A 16,644-nucleotide genomic window follows, 5' to 3' on the forward strand; every position below is an offset into this window, starting at 1 on the left:
ATACCCTTTCTATATTTAGGTATACCAACACTTACCATTTTCTTAATAGTTGCCTGCAATATTCAGTTCAGTAACATGCTGTACAGGTTTGTAGCCAAGGAGCAATAGGCTGTATCACATAGCCTAGGTGTGGTGTAGGCCATACTGTCTAGGTTTGTGTAGGTACTCTCTATAATGCTGACACAGTGACAGAATTGCCTGATGTACTTCTCAGAATCTATTCATATCTATTCATTGTTAAGCAGTGCATGACTCTAGGTATTGAAATTTAGCTATCATGTGGCAAATTTAAATTTTAAAATATTTAAGCACAATACAACATACTATAGAAAATTAATTTATTTTCATGTACTGTTTTGCAGGATGTAATTAATACTTTATTGCCTAAAGTTTTAACTAGAATAATTGAAGGACTCCAGGATCTTGATGATGATGTCAGAGCTGTTGCTGCAGCGTCATTAGTGCCTGTAGTAGAAAGCCTTGTCTATCTTCAGACACAAAAGGTAAATTATTTTTACAATTTCTTCCTATAGAGTTTGTTTACATTTGAGATATATAAAGTATTATATATATAAAAAGTACATTGAGTACTTTTTCCTCCTTCATCTTCAATTTTTTTTTGACCAACAGCCCTCTGATGGATGCAGTCTTGATTATATATTGTACTTTGGAAGAGTGAATTGTATCCGTTTGTCTGCTTTCCCTTTATGTACATAATATATAGGGAACTTCCTTGGGAAGAGAGCAGCCATGTCTTCCTTATTTTATTTCTGATTTTTAGATTTATTGGGTGTTTGTTTATTTCTATTTTAGTTTTTGGATTTGATTTTTTAATCTAGTTTCCTTCCTCCCCTCCCATCCCCTTCCCTCTCCTCCCTTCCCTTCCCCTTCCCTCCCCTTTACTCTCCTCCTCTCCTCCCTACTCCTTCTCCCCCTCCCCCCCTCTGCTGTCCTCTCTTCTCTTGCCTCTCTTCTTTCCTCTCCTCTTCTCTCCTTTCCTTTTCTTTTCTGTCTTGTCTTCACAGTTCTGTACTATTCTCTTTTCTTTTTCACTTCTCCTTCTCCTTCTATTCTTCTTTCTAGGGTCTCACTCTGTCACCCAGGCTGTAGTGCAGTGGGTGACATGTAGCCTCACTCTCCTGGGCTCAAGCAGTCCTTCCTGCCTCAGCCTTCCGAGTAGCTGAGATGACAGACACATGCCACTGTGCCTGGCTAATTTTTTTTAAATTTTTTTTTGTAGTGATGGGGGGTCCCCCTGTGTTGCCCAGGCTGGTCTCAAACTCCTAAGCTCAAGAGATCTTCCCAGTCTTGGCCTTCCAAAGTACAGGGATTACTCGTGTGACCCTTCATACCTGCCCCTCTAGTCTCATTTTTTGAAATGACTTTTTTAAGGTCTAGCGGACTTTTCACCTTACTAAAATCAGAACACATAGTTGGAAATACACCAAGCAGTATTTTAAGAGCTTAAAAACTAAATTTTGGTTTTTTTTTAAATGATGATTAATGTCATTTTAAATGCAGTAGAATTACATAGAGTGGCATGTCTTGTGTCTCCATGCTCTGTTGTTTTCAGAGTTTAGTTTTTTACATGAAATAGTTTTGGCTATTTTGTTTTCTGAATTCTCCTACCCATTATGAGGCTGATCAGGAAGGAAAGTAGAGTTGAATGGTGTTAAAAAGAGGGAATAGAGAATTGTTAAAGGCAAACAGTGTTGTCTCCTTAACCTTGCTCAAAACTGACACTGTCCAAGGTCATTGGAATTGCATATGTTGTTGAATCGTAGTAACCCCTGAGATACCATTTGGCAGGGCTTGTGAATATCTTGTGCAAAATTAATAACTTTTCTTGAAAACTGATCTTATAGGTACCCTTCATTATAAATACATTATGGGATGCTCTTCTGGAATTAGATGATCTAACAGCTTCAACAAATAGTATTATGACTCTCCTTTCATCCTTGCTAACTTATCCTCAGGTCCAACAATGCAGGTAATTATTTCTAAATAGTGGAATAAAGTGAAAAGCCTTTACATACCTCTCCAGATAATTCAGACTAAACATACAATATTTTCGCACCTTTAAGAATAGTACTGTGTAAGTTGGAGATGCCAAAGATTGCTATTTTCAGAAGGCCTTGTCTTTTTTACTCTCTAGCCATTTGGAGTAGGAGCTTACAAAGATCATTTTCTTTACCCTTGAATTATTTCAGTTATATAATTCATCATCTTTTTCTTTACTTTAGAAATATAATTATTGAATAGTATTTCCAGTTCTAGTCCTGGAATGTGGAATTTTAGCTTTATTTAGTAACATTTAGTTAACAGAATTATCATTGAACATCAGCTTTACATTTTCTAAAACTTGCTTCTCTGTGAACTTTTTTTTGATAATGTTCATTTCTTCAACTCTTGTTCTTGATTTCATTAATTACTCATGAGGAAGGGAATACATGATAATGTAATGTCCAAAGGCAGAGATCAAATGAAGCCAAAAACATTTTTCAAAAATTTAGTGTCACCAATTTTTCTGTCCTGATACATGAAGCTCAGCTAAGCTGATTAACACATTCTCTACCTTTTAGAGTGGCCCTTAAATATTATTAGAGATAAGTGTCCTTAAAGAATAGTTTCCTTAGAGACAGAAAAGAAAAAATTATTATGCAACTTTAAAAATTCACAGATGAGAAAATTAATTACTGTTCTTACCCTAGTGAGGATGTTCAGTGAATGTTCATATAATTATGCTTATACATGGTTTCTGGCTCTGAGTATCCCCCATGAAACCCCTAGATGTATAAAAAACCTGTAGAAAATGTTTCAAATAATGACTGACCTACTGGTGGTAATTTAATGCTAAGTTTAGATTAGTTGGACAGCCCATAAGAAGGAATACCAAAATAGATGCTTATAAAAGCAAAAGAAGAGAAAAATTGAAGTGGTAGTACATTTATAGGGTTTCCTAATTGTCAGTGCTTCATTACTAATGAAAGTTGCACAAACTAAATGATTTAATCTATGTGAAAGCCCTCTTTAAGTTGCAAGATGAAGGGGTTTTTAATTACCGTAAATCAAGGATGGGTAATCTTTTTCTGCAAAGGCTCAAATAGTGAGTATTTTTATTTTGTGTGCCAGACAGTCTGTCAAAACTACTAAGTTGTCACTGTAGTGTGAAAACAGCTATACGTAGGTAATGCATAAGAGAATGAATGTGCCTGTGTACTCATAAAATTTTCACCTAAAAACAAAAATGAGTAATGAATTTGGCCTATGGGCCTTAGTGGACAGTGTCAGAAAAACTGGATAATATAAGAAAGAATATAGTGAAAATTCTATTAATGCATTGTGAAATAATGTAGTTTCCCATCTTTTTTGTTTCATATTTGCTTCATATATTGTAATACTTGGCAGATACTTTCTTCTAGCTTATGTAAGAAGAAATGCAGCATGTTACCTGGAGCATGAACAGTTACGCACTTAACAAGACTTTGTTATAATGCTTTTATGTATTTTGTGGTTTTTTTTATATCTGTGTGTGCATGTATTTAAGTTAGAATTTTATAAATAAATTTGCTAAATATGAAAATGAATACAAGAAGTAATGTTCATACAAACTTGCAAGTAATGAAAATAGTGTTAAAAGATAGGCCGCTGGGGAGGAACCACAAAAGACCAAATAGTTAAGGGTGGCTTATTATTTTTTGTTCATGTCTTTTTCTATAGAACCATATATTTCAAATGCTGCTTATGAATCATCTCCTAATTCCAAGTAACTTTTACAAATAGCTCGTGAATGTGACAGGAATCCTATGGCCCAAGTTAGTCTAGACTTGGCTTTGTTTGCTTCCCCATTTAAAACTTAGTCTGTGAGAAGGAAGAAATTTGAGTTTTCCTAACTTAGTAATGCTACACCAGGATAATAAATTTCAAAGTTGCTGTCATATCACCACTTGCTCATTTAATACATGACAGAGATGGCCCCAAAAGGGGATGGAAATTATATATATCTGCCTATTGGGATTAGCCATGGGGAAGGAGTAAGGATTAGCAGTCCTGATCGTATGTAGGCTGACTGCCAGCTGGGATACATGTCCCATTTTCCTAAGAACAATTATATTGGAAAGTTCTAACTTAATAAAGGTGACTCATGGCAATAGTGCCATAGAGGAACCTGATGTTAGTATATCTACCCTTCTTTTTGACTCTATTTGCTCTCACTCTTCTAGTGCTACAGTAACAGTTATGAAGGGCATTGTTACATGAATGTTCATTTGAAAACTGTATTATAATCTTCTAAGAATTTATTCATCAAAAAAGTCGCATGATGTCAGCATCACTGCATCCCATGAGAATGATATTTAGATAATGTATCTACAGAGTTTCAACTTAGAATAAGTGAGATTAATTTGTGTCTTCTTTATTAGTATTCAACAGTCACTCACAGTTTTAGTTCCACGTGTCTGGCCTTTTTTGCATCACACTATATCATCAGTTCGAAGAGCAGCATTGGAAACTCTGTTTACATTATTATCAACACAGGACCAGGTAAGAACTGATAAATAATAGCTATCGTGAAACTTATACAAATTAATTTTATAAAATAAATTTGATCATTAGCTTACCCTTGTTGTATCTGTATCCAAAGATCAGCACAATGTTGGGCCTAGTGGTATGGTAACCATGTAAATGAATATAATCACTGTGAGAGCAGAAATATTTTAATATTTTGTTCTAGGTTATATTCTCAGCACGTGCTTATCACATAGGAAGTTCTCAGTAAATATTTGTTGAATGAATGAATGATTGAATAGTCTTTTCCTGCCAGAGACCTGTTAGTCTTTGCATGCCCTTTGTATGGTTGACAGTTGGGTGGTTGGCAGAACCCATGGCCCAGCTTAGAAGGCTGCATTTGAAGCTCTAGATTACAGCTTTTAAAGACTTACCATGGAATTCCCAGGCTCTTGCCTTTATTTAAAGATTTTTTAATCTTAAGAGCATGCTATTTTCAAGGATAGTGTACTTAAGGAGTCACACACTGAAATGCCTACAGAGATCATTCAGTTACTATCAGTGTGTAAATGAACCTCTGGTGAGCTGAGTCCTTGCCCTGTTTTTACACGGCTTCACATAACACCCCCCCTGCCCCCCCCCTTTTTTTTGGGGGGGGGGAACAGAATGTTGCTCTGTCACTCAGGCTGGAGTGCAGTGGTGCGATCTTGGCTCACTGCAACCTTTGCCTTCTGGGTTTAAGCAACTCTCCTGCCTCAGCCTCCCAACTAGCTGGGACTACAGGTGCACACCACCCTGCCCAGCTAATTTTTTACATTTTTAGTGGAGATGGGGTTTCACCATGTTAGCCAGGATGATCTCAACCTCCTGACCTCGTGATCTGCCTGCCTCGGCTTCCCAAAGTGCTGAGATTATAGGCGTGAACCACTGAACCTGGCCTGCACATTCCCATTCTTTAAATAACCTTATAGGTCAAACAAAATACCTAGATTTAGGGAGCTATCAAGAAGAAATTCATTCTTCTAGCATGCTGTTAATACATAGGTACTAAACTTTGGGCCTGTCATCTTTTAAAAATAGTGACTAAGTAGTTAGTAAGTGCCTCGTTTGTGTTTACTAACCACACATTCTCATGTGAATTAGGAACATTTTGTGTAGACTTGCTTTAACATGCAGCATGATACATACTGTGTTGAACTTCTGTGAATAAACATCTGTAAATTTTTTATGCATTAATTATCCTTTTGGTTTTGTCTAATCCACATCTCTGAGGAACAACCGTCAAGTCTGTTTTATAATTCTCAGTTGATCAGGCGTGGGCTGATAGGACAGTTGGCGTGGGTTATTCTTAATTTTCATTTTATTTTTTCTTTAATTTTATTATTTTTGCCTAAACGCTTGTGAATTCTTTTTTTTTTTTTTGAGACGGAGTTTCGCTCTTGTTACCCAGGCTGGAGTGCAATGGTGCGATCTCGGCTCACCGCAACCTCCGCCTCCTGGGTTCAGGCAATTCTCCTGCCTCAGCCTCCTGACTAGCTGGGACTACAGGGATGTGCCACCATGCCCAGCTCATTTTTTGTGTTTTTAGTAGAGATGGGGTTTCACCATGTTGACCAGGATGGTCTCGATCTCTTGACCTCATGATCCACCCGCCTCGGCCTCCCAAAGTGCTGGGATTACAGGCTTGAGCCACCGCGTCCGGCCTTTGTGAATTCTTAAAGTCATTTTATATAGACCTCTTGAAGTTACCAGATTTGTTCCTTTCATGTGGTTCTTTTAGTATAAATGGACTTTATTTTTAATAGCAGTCTTAGATTTACAGGGAAAAATGAGGGAAAAGTACAAGTTCCTATATACCCTTTTATCCCTCCTACTCACACATAGTTCCCCTTAATAATATCAGACATTAGTGTGGTACATTTATTACAACTGATGAGCTAATACTGATACATTAACTAAAGTCCATACTTTACAGTAGGGTTCATTCTTTCTTCTGTAGATTCTATAGGTTTTTCAAATGTACAATAATAATAATGTATCCACCATTACAGTATTATACAAAGTAGTTTTACTACGCCCCAAATCCCGTATTCCACCTATTCATCATTCCCTCTTCCTGAACCCTTAGCAGCCACTGATCTTTCTTACTGTCTCCTTAATTTTGCCTTTTCCAAAATATCACATAGTTGGAATCATATATGCTGCCTTTTCAAATTGGCTTCTTTAACTTAGCAATATGAAATTAAGGTTCTTCCATGTCTTTTTATGTCATGGTAGCCCATTTCTTTTTATCACAGAATGATACTCCATTGTCTGTACCAGTTTATTCATTTGCCTTCTAAGGACTCTTAATTGCTTCCAGTTTTTGGTAATTATGAAAATAAGTTATAAACATTAATGTGCAGGTTCTTCTGTGGGTGTAAGTTTTCAGCTCACTTGGGTAAATACCAAGGAGCACATCTGCTGAATTGTATGGTAAGAGTATGTTGACTTTTATGAGAAACTGCCAGCTGTCTTCAAAGTGGCTGTACCATTTTGTATTTCTGCCAGCAGTGAGTGAGAATTTCTATTGCTTCACATTCTGGCCAGAATTTTTTGTCAGTATTTCGGGTTTTAGTCATTCTAATAGGTGTGTAGTAGTATTTCATTGTTGTTTTAATTTGCGGTTTCCTAGTGACACATGATGTTGAACATCTTTTCATATCCTTATTTGCCATCTATCTCTCATCTTTGGTGAGGTGTCTGTTCAGCCTTTGCCTATTTTTATTTATTTACTTTATTGTATTTTTGCGACAAGGTTTCACTCTGTTGCTCAGGCTGGAGTGCAGTGGGCACAATCGTAGCTTATTGCAACCCTGAACTCATGGGCTCAAGTGATCTTTCCATTTCAGCCTCCTGAGTAGCTGGGACTTACAGGCACACATCACCATTTTGGACTAATTGATTTTTAAAAATTTTTTTATGTAGAGATGAGGTCTTGCTATGTTGGCCCAAGCTAGTCTTTTGCCTATTTTTAAATTGGGTTGTTTTCTTATTGTTGAATTTTAAGAGTTCTTTGTATATTTTAGATACCAGTTTCCCATTGTTTTTTTAAAGCCCTTTTATTCCTTATAGTCTGCCACCTGCAGACTATATTTAACTTGTAACTTTATTATTTATTCAGTAACATCAACTTTATATTACTAGAAAATAAGGTATTCTGTGTAAATGAAATTTTCAAGTAATTGAAATATACTTTTTTTTGGCCATAAAAAATTTAACTATTAAAATGATTGCCACAGTAGATCATCCTTTTAGAGTATATTAAACATAAGCTAACATTTTTTGGTGAATTAGTCACCAATATTATTTGTTGGTTATTAGTTTCTATACTGTATTTATTATGGCATACTATGGGACTATTGAGATACATGAGTCACTGCTAATTTAACTGTTCTTTTTCAGTGGCTTTTGCCTAATTTTTATCTCCTCTCAGCTGTCAATTGTGACTTCTCACTTTTGTTAGTCTTGTGATGTGATGCCTCCTCCCTTGTCCTAAAATTTTTACTATAAATAAGATTCCAAGATTGTTATAAATCCCCATCTGGCCTGGTGCAGTGGCTCAGGCCTACGATCCCAGCACTTTGGAAGGCTGAGGCAGGGAGATCACTTGAGGCCAGGAGTTCGAGACCAGCCTGGGCAACATGGTGAAACCCTGTCTTTACCAAAAATACCCAAATTAGCTGGGCATGGTGTTGTGTGCTTGTAACTTCAGCTGCTTTGGAGGCTGAGGCATGAGAATCGCCTGAACCTGGGAGGCAGAGGCTGTAGTGAGCTGAGATTACAACACTGCACTCCAGCCTGTACATCAGAGTGAGATCTTGTCTCAAAAAAAAAAAAAAATTCCCTTCCAATGTTTAGTCCCTCAATGTTTATGAATGCTGACTATTAAAATTTCCTGGTTGTGAAAACATCTCTGTGTTCTTTGATGTTGATTTTCATGTCCAGGGATTGATTTTTTTTTTTTTTTTTTTTTTTTTTTTGCCTTTTGAATTTGCCTTTGCTGGCTCATAAATGAAGGCTTTGGTACTAGCCTTCATTTGTTTATCATTTAATAATTACCTTTTATCATTTCCTATAACAGAATGCCATTGTCTTTGTGTGTAGTTTGTGGTATGTCAGCCACCTCTTAAGCATAAGCCCTCAATGTTTTTTAAGTAAATTAGTGTGAATTCTGTGCCAGGTTTTATGGGAAATAAAAAAAAAAAGAAATCCTATTTATTAGTCTGTTTTCACACTGCTGACAAAGACATATACCCGAGACTGCGCAATTCACAAAAGAAAGAAATTTAATTGGACTTACAGTCCCACATGGTTGAGGAAGCCTCACAATCATGGTGGAAGGCAAGGAGGAGCAAGTCACCTCTTATGTGGTTGGCAGCAGGCAAAGAGATAGCTTGTGCAGGGAAACTCCGGTTCTTAAAATCGTGAGATCTTGTAAGAATTATTTATTATCATGAGAACAGCACAGGAAAGACCCATGCTGTGATTCAGTTTTCTTGCACTGGGTCCCTCCAACAACATGTTGGAATTATGGGAGTTACAAGATGAGATTTGGGTGGGGACACAGAGCCAAACCATATCATCCTAGATGTTTCTTACCTTGGAAAAGTTTACAGTGTGGATGTTATAAGACTATTACATGGTAAGTTTAATAACCTCTGCGGAGAGTTAAATAACAGGAGACCAGTATGTGAGAGGTGTCAGACAACAGCATTAAAGATAAACCAAGCTGAAAGGTCAGGAAGATTAGCTAATGTGGTTAAAAAAAAACTATTACTCCCTCACTTCTCTTTGATTCATATCTAGTATCTTTCATGTGTACATTTACAAACATCTCATTTTATTGAATGTCAATTTCAAATTAGACAAGTGTACAGAATGTTTTGAACAAAAGTGCTTTTCTAGTCTACTCCTTTTAGACTTTTAAATACATTCTGCTTCCATATTTTTCTTCCAGTTATTCTGACATATTTGTGGTCCTTTTTTGTTGGAGTCTCAATATTTATTGTGTTGTATCCTTTTGTGTTGCTTGTCTATGTCTTTAGCTGCTTTTTCGTAACTTTTTAATGGCGTCATTCATGAAATTTCACTTGTGTCTACCCTTATCTCTTTGCTGAAAGAGATGCTGTCAGTGAAACTTAATATTGATGCTTCTAGATTTTGTACTTGGTCACTGCCCTGATCCTTGCTGTTTATTATCCTCACCACCACAGACTGTGATTGTGGCATTAATCACCCATTCTTAGCAGGTTCTTAGCTCCAGCCTCCGTGACAGAGTGAGACTCTGTCTCAAAAAAAAAACAAAACACCAAACTAGTTTTATTTCATAATGATTTATAATCAAGGTGTGACTTTTTTTTTGCTAAACTAGCAGCGTGATAATCAAAGTGAAGGCATTTACCATTTGTTTGTCCTTTCTATATTGTCTCTTTAGCCAGTATGTTTGTACATGCTAGAGTATACCTATTAATGTATATGTCTATCAGTGAACTGCTGAAATACCCAGATTAACTAGTGTGGATAACTGGTAACTGTTGTTGCCAGACGAACTCCTAGACATGAATCTCCTATTTTGCCTTGTTTACTGACTGGGTCAACTTTTCCATTCCATTGCATCTCAGTCACTTTGTGAGTCATTCCAAAATTTCGATTACCAATATATTGACTTTTGTTTGAAGGGCAGGCTTAGTTATTACGTGAAGATATACATGAGATTGAGTTGAAATCTGAAGCATAATTTAGAATATTAGAAAATTTAACATACACAAATAAGTAGGAAACAAAGACCAAAAGAATAGACTAAACTAAGATTTTGGCCTTAGAGAATGTTAGCATAATTGGGTATTGCCAAATTTTATAAAAATATGAAAAGGAGAGAAAGAGCAAAGTTGAAATATTTAGCTGACCTTCAATAAATGTTGGTTGGAGAAATAAATAAAACTAGGCATTATAAACTGTCTACATAAGAAAATTTTCTTGTCCTTTGGCTTGGATCAAAATAGGATTTCAGACCAAATTAGTAAAAGAAGTCTATGTGATTCATCACTGAGTATTAGGTTCTCTCCTGATCTTTTTTCCTGCAGTCCGAGAATATTTGATATGCTGGTAGAAATGAATTGGTCTGCAGGCAAGAATCAGATGTTTGTGGAAATGATCAGATTGCTCCTCTTTTTGAGTGTACCCATTTTGTGGAAGATAAAAGAGGGAGCATAACAAAAGGGTATGACAAGATCTTATCCCCCCTAAGATGCCACGTCTGTCAGTTAGGGATCTGTTGCTGAGCTATTTTTACAATACAACATTTTCTGACACTAAATGTGTCGGTTTTTTTCCCTCACACCAACCAATTCTCCAACTCCCTGGACGACAACTGGGTATCATACAATTCAATTCAATTCCGATAGTCTATCTGGAGTTAGTGTCAGCTCCCACAAGTTAGAGGGCCCAGCCACACAACAGATACGAATTGCAAGTCTTGGCCCTTCCAACTTCTGACTTGCCATCTGATATTGGGTTCCTCTGACCCTCTTCTCAGGTTTGATAACTGGCTAGAATGCTTCACAAAACTTAGGCTGTTAAACTGGTAATTACAATTGCCAGTTTATTATAAAGGATACAGTTTAGGAATAGCCAGGTGGAAGGAGATGCACAAGGCAAGGTATGGGGATGAGGTGCTTGAAGCTTCTATGCCTTCTTTAGGCATGCCACCCTGAGCACCTCTGTGTACTCACCAACCCATAAACCCACAAATTTAGGGTTTTTATGGAGGCTCTGTTGTGTAGTCATAATTGATTAAATTATTAGCCATTAGTGGGGTGATTAGCTTAATCTCCAACCCCTCCAGCTCTGGAGGTGGGGAAGAGGAGGCAGGCCTAAAGTTCTAGCCTTCTAATCACATAGTTCCTCTGGCAACCAGCCCTCATTCTGAAGGTGTCTTGGGGCCTACCAAGAGTCCCTTCATTAGCACAACTAGATTTTGGTTATTGTGAATAACCCCTATCACTCAGGAAATTTTTTGGGTTTTAGGAGCTCTGTGCCGGGAGCTGGGGACAAAGATGAAATATGTGTTTCTAAGACCCTGGACGAAATGCTGAAAAAAAATTCTTATATTACAATATCACAATTTTTGGAAATTTTGCATATTGGCAGCTATTCCTTATGATATAACTTCGGATCATTTCCAGTGGCCAAGATGGATTTCAACAACTATTTAAGTGCCTGCTATGTACTTGGAACAGTTTTCTAGATAGTAGTAAGAGAAAAGGTCATTGCCCTCCTGTAGTGCTTAAAATAGGAAACTGACAGGAGAAGACAAAGAACTAAAGGAGAATAACCTAATGAGGTAACTATCTGATATGGGCGGTAGAAGACACTATTCGATCCCTAGTGAGATGGATGATGGACCGGGAAGGCATCTTATTAGAAGTGAAGTTTAAGCTGAAACCTGTAGGATAAGTGGAATTTCACCAGGTGAAAAGAAGGGTAAGAGTCAGAGGAGGGAATATAGTATGTGTACTTCTGGGGGCAGGAGAGAGTGGGATGGCACTAAATTAGTAAGTGACAGGAAATTGATTTGGTGGAGGGCAACATGGAAAGGGGGTATAGATGATTAGAAGTTTTACCTTGATTTTCAGGTACAGTGAAATGTCCATTAGTCTTTTTTCTGTTTGCCATCAACTCTCTTTATGCTAAGTCTCAGAAAGGCAGATGAGAGGAGGAAATACCATCCATTGATCTACTGAAGGACGTCTTGCTTGTTTCCAAGTTTTGGCAGTTATGAATAAAGCTGCTATAGGCCAGGCACGGTGGCCCAAGCCTGTAATCCCAGCACTTTGGGAGGCTGAGGCGGGTGGATCACGAGGTCGAGAGATCGAGACCATCCTGGTCAACGTGGTGAAACCCCGTCTCTACTAAAAATACAAAAAGGTAGCTGGGCATGGTGGCGCGTGCCTGTAATCCCAGCTACTCAGGAGGCTGAGGCAGGAGAATTGCCTGAGCCCAGGAGGTGGAGGTTGCGGTGAGCCGAGATCGCGCCATTGCACTCCAGCCTGGGTAACAAGCGAAACTCCATCTTAAAAAAAAAAAAAGGAAAAAAAGCTGCTATAAACTTGTACAGGTTTTTGTGTGGACTTTTGGTCTCCTTTGAGTAATACCAAGAAGCCTAATTGCTGGATGCTAAGAGTATTTTTTATTTTTGTGAGAAACTTCCAAAATGTCTTCCAAAGTAGCTGTCCCATTTTGCATTTCTACCAGCAATGAGTGGGAGTTCCTCTTGCTCCATATCCTGGCCAGCATTTGATGTTGTCAGTGTTCTGGATTTTGGCCATGCTAACAGGTATAGAGTGCTATTTAATTGTTGTTTTAATTTGATTTTCCTGGCAACATATGATGTGGGCCGTCATTTTCATATGCTTATTTGCCTAGACTTTATTTTTCAGAGCAGCTTAGGTTCACAGCAAAATTGAAGGGAAAAGTACAGTTTCCATATACCCCATCCCCCATCCTTAACACTGCCTCCCCTCCATCAGTGTCCCATACCAGACTAATACATTTTTATAATCAGTGAACCTACATTGACACATTATTCTCAAGCAAAGTCCATAATTTACATTAGGATTCACCCTCAGTAGTATACATTCCGTTGGCTTAACAAACATGATGTCATGTATCCGCAGTTACAGTATCACACAGAATAGTTTAACTGCCCTAAAAATTCTGTGTTCTACCCATGTAGCCTTTCCTTCTCCAGCTGTTTTTAATAATTATAAATTTAGTGGAGTAACGATGTTTGTAGCCTGAGAAGACAACTACAGTTTATATCACATTTTTCGGTCATAAATATAGGGGGAAAATCTTGCTCTACAAATGTGACTTTTGGGGATCTACAGGTAACTGCTTGAATTGACAGTGCTAGGATTGAGGGTTGAGGAATAGAGTTGGTAAATATGTTGCAGGGAGTATCAGAAATTAAGAGACATTATGGAAGAGTAATACTAAATTATTTCCTTATGTTATTATAGCTTTCCTAATTCTGTTAAGATTGTCCCTAATTCCTTCCAATGAGAAAAGAACTTTTTTCTTCCCAGCTTCCCTTTCTTTTTCAATAAAAAGTAGAGTTAAGACATAACGAAGTAATGAGAATGCTCCTCCAATTGATGATTTATGGCCTGTTTTTTTTTTTTTTTTTTAAACTTTCATTTTTGGTTCGGAGTACAGTATCAGTTTGTTACATAGGTAAACTCATGTCACAGGGGTTTGTTGTACAGATTATTTCATCACCTAGGTACTAAGCTTAATACCCAATAGTTAGCTGGGCACGGTGGCTCACGCCTGCAATCCCAGCACTTTGGGAGGCTGAGGCGAGCAGATCACCTGAGATCAGGAATTTGAGACCAGCCTGACCAACATGGAGAAATGCTGTCTCTACTAAAAATACAAAATTAGCCAGGTGTGGTGGTATATGCCTGTAATCCCAGCTACTTGGAAGGCTGAGGCAGGAGAATCACTTGAACCCAGGAAGCAGAGGTTGCGGTGAGCCAAGACTGCGTCATTGCACTCCAGCCTAGGTGACAGAGCAAGACTCAGTCCCCAAAAAAAGAAAAATATCCAATAATTATTTTTCTGATCCGTTCCTTCCTTCCCACCCTCAAGTAGGCTCCAGTGTCTTTGGTCCTTTGTTGTCCATATGTTCTTATCATTTAGCTCCCACTTAAAAGTGAGAATATGTACTTTTCTGTTCCTAGGTTAGTTTGCTGAGGATAATGGCCTCCTGCTCCATCCATGTTCCTGCAAAGAACATGATCTTGTTCTTTTTTAAGGCTGAATAGTATTTCATGGTGTATGTGTACCACATTTTCCTTATCCAGACTACCGTTGATAGGCATATAGATTGATTTCATATCTTTGCTATTGTGAATAGTGTTGCGATGAGCATACTTGTGCATGTGTCTTTATGATACAATGATATTCCTTTAGGTATATACCCAGTAGTGGGCCTGCTAGGTCAAATGGTAGTTCTGTTTTTAGCTCTTCGAGGAATCATGTGGCCTTTTTAAAACTTGTTTCAAACCACGTCGAGAACATAAAACCCTGGACCTGCCTTTGTCATTAGTTTTCCATTGGCTGCAAATTATAGGTAGTTTTCTAATTTAAACATGTTTTGTCCCTAGAACTTGTAGATTTCTAGAATTTCAGTTAAAATTTTCAAATTTATCTTCAGTCTCTTTCAAACACTGTATTTAGTGCTTTAAAAAAAAAGTCATGTAGAGGGCAGGGGCTGATAGGTACTATGAACCAGTTAGTGGAATTTCTCTGATGGACATTTCTATCCAGTGAGCTTATAATTATTTGAATAGCAGTAGACAGCATGGGATTTCTTTTTCTGGGAATTCTGGACACACAATAAATACTTGGTTAAGCACTATTTGGTTGCTTGATTTGGGTGGGCTTTTGAATTGTTGGGAAATTCCTGAAATTGAGGTTCTTAATCCAGGCTTTAGGAGATCCCTGAATCCCGTGAGATTGGAACCAAAATTTTATACTCGTTTGTAATTATATGTTTTTCTAAGAACATAGTGTACATAGTTTTCATCAGAGTTTTAAAGGGTCCCTGACCCAAAATAGATTAAGAACCTTTACCTTAATTTTGTAGTGAACTCCAAGTAGAAGTTTCTAGATTGGGTGTTAATATAATTTATTACTTCGATTATTAGTGAGCATATAGAACTTAAGCTCTAATCATCTAGCACAACAGCAGTAACCTAATTATTTTCCAGATTTTCTTGACAAAGCGATAATGTAGATATAACCAGAGAGATGTTGCTGGTTAGAGATTGGTTCCATATGGAGGATGATTTCAAATTTGAGGCAAAATTATGTTGTTAATGATAGTCAGACTTTTTCCAGCTCCCCAGTGATTATATGCTGTTATTTCTTCAGACCCTTGGTAAGATAAATATGGTGTTTGTTGCATCAAAATCTTGTCAAAATTTATCACCTGTTGAGCCTTTTTAGTGAAACCATGCAATCTTTTCATGGTGGTACTCTGTTACTTGATATAATATTCTTTATGTAAGCTAACATCCAAGAATTATATGCTACAGCTTTTAAATGTGTTTTTGTTTTCAGAACTCTTCATCTTGGCTTATACCTATACTACCTGATATGCTCCGACACATTTTTCAGTTTTGTGTTTTGGAAAGCAGCCAGGACATTTTGGACCTTATTCACAAGGTACACAGCAAATGTATTTTCCTAGTAACATTTGTAGATTTTTAAAAATTTTCCTAATTGCTCTTCTGTTGGTTATTCATACCTCTTGGAGATTTGAAAAGTCTGGCAGTCTGCAAGATGAGACAGGGAACTAGGCTTTTTACAGCATGTAATAGTTTTGATTGGCCATGTGTCTTCCTCTTACTATGTAACCTACTAGGCGTGTGTTTTATGCACTTTCTGTTAGTCTCAATACAGAAAATGAAATGAGAGAAAGATTGCTTTTCTCCAGCCCTCTTCTTGCTGTTTATCAGTATGCGTATAGATCCTGCTGAGTACCTTTTGGGATCTTGTGGTAATATAGAGTCTAATTATTGCTGAAACTTGTACTTTTTTCCCTACTTAGAAAGAGTGATCATATGTGTTAGAATCATGAAAGGAGGAGCCATTTGATAGATTTAATAGCATTTATGGAGGGAAATGGCACTTTTGTAACTTTAAAATCTGTTAAATTACTCTTGAATTGTTAGCCCCGTTTTTTAAAAACTCGGTTCCAGTGTAAGATTTTTTTTTTTTAAATTCAGAATTGTTGGCCTCTAAAGTGACTCATTGTTAACAGCCCAGCATTAGCAGTGGTGAACTTTCCATGGCTAGTCCTTGTCCATTAAGTGTTAGACATCAAGAAATCTACCTTATCCTTATTAAGAAAGATCATGAATCAAGACTTATACTGTTTTAAATTTATACTAGGATGTTAGAGAATATTAGGAACTATTTTTAAGTGTGTTGAATAGAAGACTGCATTAATATTGAGTCTTATGGTATATGCAAAGGATTTATTTCAGTGACTTATTGAGATTTTGACAATTTTATATTACTTTTATG

The 16,644-nt window shown here is 37.2% G+C and overlaps 1 protein-coding gene across 2 annotated transcripts in view; it reads left to right on the forward strand.

The window, feature by feature from the left end:
• Positions 1-16,644, forward strand: part of BTAF1 (B-TFIID TATA-box binding protein associated factor 1) — a 102,986-nt gene that overhangs the window by 41,209 nt on the left and 45,133 nt on the right. For both annotated transcript variants that reach the window (XM_003922395.2, XM_074382573.1), the window contains 4 exons: positions 363-503; positions 1,866-1,990; positions 4,422-4,542; positions 15,676-15,780. In XM_003922395.2, the coding sequence (XP_003922444.1) occupies positions 363-503; positions 1,866-1,990; positions 4,422-4,542; positions 15,676-15,780 (492 nt within the window). The remainder of the gene's footprint in view (positions 1-362; positions 504-1,865; positions 1,991-4,421; positions 4,543-15,675; positions 15,781-16,644) is intronic.

Source organism: Saimiri boliviensis, chromosome 12, assembly GCF_048565385.1.
Source record: "Saimiri boliviensis isolate mSaiBol1 chromosome 12, mSaiBol1.pri, whole genome shotgun sequence".
Taxonomy (NCBI): Eukaryota; Metazoa; Chordata; class Mammalia; order Primates; family Cebidae; genus Saimiri; species Saimiri boliviensis.